Source organism: Otolemur garnettii, unplaced genomic scaffold, assembly GCF_000181295.1.
Source record: "Otolemur garnettii isolate 467f Iridium unplaced genomic scaffold, OtoGar3 scaffold00046, whole genome shotgun sequence".
Taxonomy (NCBI): Eukaryota; Metazoa; Chordata; class Mammalia; order Primates; family Galagidae; genus Otolemur; species Otolemur garnettii.
The window spans coordinates 3352210-3359139 of NW_003852441.1; the positions used below are offsets into that span (position 1 = coordinate 3352210).

At 34.9% G+C, this 6930-nt stretch overlaps 1 protein-coding gene across 1 annotated transcript in view; it reads right to left on the bottom strand.

Moving 5' to 3' along the window:
- The window catches only part of ZNF624 (zinc finger protein 624), an 18783-nt gene that overhangs the window by 9544 nt on the left and 2309 nt on the right, over positions 1-6930 (bottom strand). Inside the window, exons 2-4 of the mRNA XM_012805999.2 lie at positions 6190-6246; positions 4963-4971; positions 1790-1916 (exon numbers count right to left, since the gene is read on the bottom strand). Of these exons, the coding sequence (XP_012661453.1) occupies positions 1790-1916; positions 4963-4971; positions 6190-6246 (193 nt within the window). The remainder of the gene's footprint in view (positions 1-1789; positions 1917-4962; positions 4972-6189; positions 6247-6930) is intronic.

Consider the following 6930-nt stretch of genomic DNA (forward strand, 5'->3'; position numbering starts at 1 on the left):
TTTTTTTTTTTTTAGTAGAGATGGGGTCTCACTCTTGCTCAGGTTGGTCTCGAACTTCTGAACTCAAGCAATCTACATACCTCAGCCTCCCAGAGTGCTAGGATTACAGGTCTGAGCCCCCACATCTGGCATTATAGAAAATTTTAAGAGTGACATTATTCAATACAGTAGCCAATAGCCACATATGGCTATTGAAATTTGAATTATTTTTATTTTTAAAAAAATTCAGATTAATATATGGGCACAAATGATTAGGTTACTCTTTTTTTGCATTTGTTAGGTAAAGTCCAAGTTGTAGTTGAGCCCGTCACCCAGGAGGTGTATCATATATTCCTACCTTATACCTGTTAGGTGAGAACTTACCAAACCACCTCCCTCCTTCCCTCTCCTTCCTCTGTCCTCTCCCTACGTCTCTAGAATTTAATTGTGTTTTTCTCTTGTGTGGGCCTGTGCTTGCTCATCTACTGGTTTCATACTGAGTACATTGGATGCTTGGTTTTCCATTCTTGTTATACTTTACTTAGGAGGATGTTCTCTAAATCCTTCCAGGTTAATACAAAAGATGTAAAGTCTCTATTATGGATGAATAGTATTCCATAGTATACATATACCATAGTCTTTTACTTATCCAATTCATGAGCTGATGGGCACTTGGGTTGTTTCCACATCTTGGTGATTGTGAATTGAGCTGTGATAAACAATTTAGTGCAAATGTTCTTATGGTAAATGCTTTTTTTTCTTCTGGATAGATAGTAATGGGATTATTGGATTAAATGAAAGGTCTACTTTTAATTATCTGAGGACTCTCCATACTTCTTTCCAAACATGCTGTGTTAGTTTGCAATCCCACCAATAGCATATAAGTGTTCCCTTCTTTCTGCACCCACACCAGCATCTGCAACTTTGGGACTTTGTGAAGTGGGCTATTCTCACTGGAGTTAGGTGATTATCTCCAGGTGGTTTTGATTTGCATGAAATTTGAATTTAAATCAATTAAATTTTAGGCCAGGTGTGATGGCTCATGCCTAAAATGCTAGCACTTTGGGAGGCTGCAGTGGAACAATCACAGGAGGCCATAAGTTTGAGACCAGCCTGAGCAACATAGTGAGAACCTCTCTCTACAAAAAATTGAAAGATTATTTGGGCAGGGTGAGTGTCTCTAGTCCCAGCTACTCAAGAGGCTGAGACAGAAGGATTGCTTGAGCCCAGGAATCTGAGGTTCTGGTGAGCTATGATGATGCCACTGCAGTCTAACTCAAACAAGAGAACAAGACTCTGTCTCAAAAAAAAAAAAGTGCAATTTAAAATTCAGTTCTTCAAGTGGACTGCCCAAATTCCAAGTGCTCAATAATGGATAGTACCTGCCATAGTGAACAGCACAGATACAGAACATTTCTATTATAGCAAAATGTTTTATTGTGCAGAGATGTTTTAGATGATTACAAAGATATCTCAAAGGAGCTCAATACTATGATCTAGATTTGATGGAATAATCTGAGTTTACTCCCATTTATGGAAGTGGCCAGGAAAAATTTGGTTCAAAATCTGTAACATTGTCAACAATCTCCAAGATGCCAAGGAAATGTGTCTTTCTTATTCTACAATAGGCAGACCATTTAGTTAAGAGAGAGGAATAGCATAACTCCCAACAACATGCCCCTAAGATTAAGAGATTCTTGACACCTAAACTCTAATCCAAAATTTAGTTAAGCACTTTAGAGGATCTATATCTTGGGCAAAGCTGGTAAAATGGGCAGATAGAACAACCCAGAGGAGACGTTGCCCTTACCCAGGGAGGCCAGATTCCTATAATTCTCCAGCATCACATCCTTGTGCAGGCTCCTCTGTGTAGGGTCCATCAACCTCCACTCCTCCAATGTGAAGTCCACAGCCACATCTTTAAATGTCACCGATTCCTAAAATAATTACACTGTGATCACTCAGAGACTACACACAGTTAGACTTGTTAGGCAGAATAAGACATACAAAACTGGGGAAGAACTCCAGAAATCACAATCACCAAATGATTATATAGGTCAGCCAGTTAATCCTGTATGAGATGTATGAACTTCTCCAGTGACAAGAACTGAAAACCATGAAAGGAAGCTTATTCCATCTTCAGAGTATCACTTGTTAGCAGGAATTTTTAATAACCACATACGGCTGTCTATAAATATTGGCTGTACTGTATTATCTGGAGTCAACAGCATGGTTTCCTCTCTCCCTAGAAAGTATTTAAAATACTTGATAACAGCTAGCAGTCTCCACCCAAATCATCTTTCTTCCTTAAAATCCTCATTTATATAAAGTATCAATTTTATTTCAGTTCCAATCTATAGAATATGGCTTACTAAGAGATATAAGTCACCATTTTGATTGTGGATATAGAATTAAAAAAATAGAACAAGTTATACAAAATTTTTAATGGCTACTTATTAGAAGGAGGAGGAAACAGAGTAGAAAGGAGGGCTGCAACAAAGGCTCAGCTCCTTTGAATATTTGGTTTTGTAGATCTGACTTTTGAAACATAATGCTTCATATTATTATAAAATGAAAATTAAAAATTAAAAAAGCAACCCCTAAAAATTATATGTAAAATGAAACTAGTTGGTAGCATACCCATTCATCATAGAGGAATGATTTGAGTGACTTTAAAATATTTTAAATCCCTTATGAGATATACCCTGAGGAAAAAACTGTGAAACAAAAAACAAAAAACAAAACATTTTCAGTAAATAATTGTATTGGTTGTAGTGATAGAAATGCTGAAATGCTACTCTGCAGCTACCGTGTAGGTGTTGTTGGATAAAGCAAATTAGCATATTGATGTCATAAATTTGGCATGGGAGAAAGAAGATACAAATGTAATATTGATAAGATAAAGTTAAAAACTTCATAGTTCCAAAATCACCAACTATATGTGCAGTACCCACAAAACTTAAAAATATATTCTCAGTTTTAAAACTAGCCTCTTATATTCTTTGCTGAGAAAATAATATCAATAAGCCAGGTTGATGTAAAGGTTTCTTTTTAATAGAGTTTGAGAAAGTAAAAATTAGCTCAGACTAAGAAAGCAAAATTCTGCTTTTCCATACTTCAAGCTAGGATAAGAGACACAGATAAAACCAGCTGCAAAGTTGACAAAAATTAGTTATTTCTTCCAAGTTCATGTTGCAGCTGTGAAATGTCATAATGATCCCTTCTTTGAGTAACCAATGATTTGTTACTCACCAAGAAGCTGTTTTTTAAAATCACAGAAATTTTGCAGTTTGAAATCATACCAGTGTTAAACTATACCTCAAGAGACAGACAAAATGAACTTTCTGTGTTTAAAATGAGACATACCCTCCAAAACAGAATCTCAGGCCTAACAAGATGAAATTCATCAGACGTCTTGTTTTGCCACATACAAGAGCCAAATTCTACCTCATTTTAATGCTATTCCTCCACCCCAAAGTAAACATAAGATGTATGTTACTTACACATTTACCCACTACATCCGTGCCTGACTTCCATCATAAATATTCGTATTTCCCCAGAGCCCTGCTCAATATATACGTAACACTAACTCCATAGACACATGTCCCAGTTCCTTGTTCCCTTCTGCTGAGTGTACACTTTTGGTTTTCCCCCAAAGTTGTGTTTGTTTTCTCCTCTTAAAATTAAGTCTCTCCCTCTTTAGAGCTCATGGTCTTTTACTAACACAAGAGAGAATGTTAAGTGACTTCATTGCACAGAAGTGGTCTTGATTTCTGATCCAGGTGCAGAATTTCACATGAAGAGCTTCTGAATGCACTATTTTACCTTTATCTTAACTTTATATTTTCCAAGTAAGCAGAACCCCAAGTCCACTTTGCAGTCAGGACATGCTGTTGATACCTTCGCATACAGCCCACTTTGTTTTAAGCCTATCAACCAATGATTTCATTAAAATTTCATATGAATTTCACCCTTCCTAAGAAATTATGTAATAATCCTATCTCCTTCTTTGTCCTTTACTGCAGTGGCAATGAGCCCTTAATACTGAAAAGGTCAGCCCAGTGATCTTTGTTTAATTGAATAGGACCATACATTAATTTTTATATCATTATAAAATTATAAACAAATCATTTAATGTTAAAGGCTTATAATCGCCTCTTCATCTTGCGGCTATATGTATCTTGTTCTTTTTATGAAATTAAGTTGCAACACTTGCTGGCTCCGTGATACTGTCTATGACTTCATTGGTTTTAGTTTGTGACATCACTAGTATATAAATATCTTAACCTTATCTATTAGAAAGTATCAAGACTGTTTTGATGTGTTCCTTTTGGTCTAATTATAATCATGCATATAAAAGTTCTTCATCAGTCTTCCATAGTTTCTTTGTTAGATGTTTAAACTATTAATAGAAAACGTGTACCTAGAAAACAAAGGACATTTGCCAATGAAATTTCTTCTTTTGAAGAACTGTGCTAGGAAAATAAACCTTTAAAAATATAGACAAAAGCCACACTATACACAAAACAAAAATGATAAAATTAAATTAATGATTTGTCAATAGTTATTATCAAAATGTTGACTCTATTAAAATTAAACAAAGCTAAGTTCAATACTTATAAAAAGGATGTAGAATTTAAGGAAAAGTCAGACAAAATTAATCTTCTTCCAGGGAAGATTCCTCTGTCAGAAAAATAATAATCATATGAATTATTCACCATGTCAGAAAGTATTATATTTTCCTGAGGTTCATTATTTACAGTGTAAAACTATGAATATTTTTACCTTAAGATTTTAAAGTCTATGCTATGCTGTTAGATGTTAAAGGAAAATTAAAAAGAAATCACTGGTCCAGTACTACATTTTGAAAATTTTATATATTAAGACAGAATCCCAGAATGTATTTTTTTCATAGAAACAAAAAGAAAAATCCCATTTACGCAAAACATTTCTGGAATAAAAAAACAACTACCAAAATGCAACTTTCAAAAACTTAAAAAAAATAGTTCTCCTAAAAGCATAGTGAACAAAGATTTACTTAAATCATTTGTGACAGACCAGCAGCTCGAAAGAACTGGTTCTAAGAAGATGCAAGAAACAGATGTATTGAAAATGGAAAAAAAGGAATGCTGGAATAAGATTACAATATTAGCCACAAAGCCGGTTTATGTCCCACAAGACAATAATGCCATAACTTTGGGTGTCTTTTCTTTTAGGTAGAAATAATTTGGAACTTTTCAATCTTTTATAAGTTAACAACTAACTTTGAGGGTTTGAATATTAATCAATAGCGAATGTAAGTCAAACAATGCAATCTTCCTCTGCTATTTCAGATACCCTAAAACAGGTTTGTCAGACCATGGTCTAATAGGACAATGAAAGCACATACATTTGTCTTCTGCCTTATTTCTAAGTTTTGAAAATTTTTCTTAACATGATACCTTTTTTTTTTTTTTTTTTTGCAGTTTTTGGCTGGGGCCGGGTTTGAACCTGCCACCTCTGGTATATGGGACCAGTGCCCTACTCCTTTGAGCCACAGGTGCCACCCAACATGATACATTTTTAATTTTTATTTTTTTCTGGAGAAATCACATGGATTCTGTACTCCAAAATAAGAAAGTAAGCTTAACAAATATAATGAGATAATTATATAAACTAAATGTGTCTTAAGACTATATCCACCAATGTTAACGTATTTGATATACATTTTTAATTTTTTTTATTTTTTGCAGTTTTTGGCCAGGCTGGGTTTGAACCCACCACCTCCAGTATATGGGGCTGGCGCCCTACTCCTTTGAGCTACAGGTGCCACTCCTGTATTTGATATTTTTAATAATATAGTACTAGGTCTTACAGTGCGAAGCAAGAATCAGATTGTGATTGTAGGTATCATCAGCAATTATGATGTGACTATCTGCCAGATTAGGGCTGCCGCCTCTGAGAGAGATGAAATCTCTTAAATTGATACCATAAACCTTGGAACTACCATACCTATCAAATACTACTTGTTACTTGTGAACTTACAATTCACTGGGAACATTAAGAATTAGAGGCAGTGGCGGTGCCTGTGGTTCAAAAGGGTAGGGTGCTGGCCCCATATGCTGGAGGTGGCAGGTTCAAACCCAGCCCTGGCCAAAAAAAAAAAAGAATTAGAGGCAGTAAAAAGGCATTTTCTCTTTATTCCTCTTATATATAAGAGGTGAGTATTACCTTTGTTTCTTCTATATGAAGGTGAAGATCTTCATTTGGCTGGGTAACTTCATGACTCTAAAGGGACACAGGATAAGATCACTCAGTGACAGGTTACCTATAACCTGAAACAGAGACTCAACAAGCATCACCAATCCACATGGGTGTGGTGTATATGGGATGCCCTCCTTTACAAAGGACTAAAATTAAGGTCCCATTGTAACATTCAATTATAATCTTCTTTCTCCTTGTTTGAGACAAAGACAAACACACCATGATTGAACAAGATAAAACTGCATAATTTTAAAAAAACTTTATTTCAGATTATTTCAGGGGTGTACACATTTTAGTTACACAATATGCTTTTGTACATTTTAAGTTAAAGTTATAAGTATGGCCTTCACCAATTTACCCTACCTTCCATCCCCCCACCCCTTAATTTCCTTTGAGTTTTACTTCTATATATATATATCTATATATACATAAGTATTGATCAACTATTTCCAATTTAGTATTGAGCACATGTGATGCTTGTTTTTCCATTCTTGGGATGCTCCACTTAGAAGAATGGCCTCCAGTTCTATCTGGGTTGTTAAAAAAGATACTAAATCACTATCCCTTTTATGGCTGAATAGTAACTCCATAATTTTAAAGGCAGCTTTTAACAAAGAGCCTATAAAAACAAAAGTAAATTTATAATAAAAGGCCTTCAGACACTCCATAATTCTGCTTTTTTCATATGGGGATGAAATCTATTTCTCA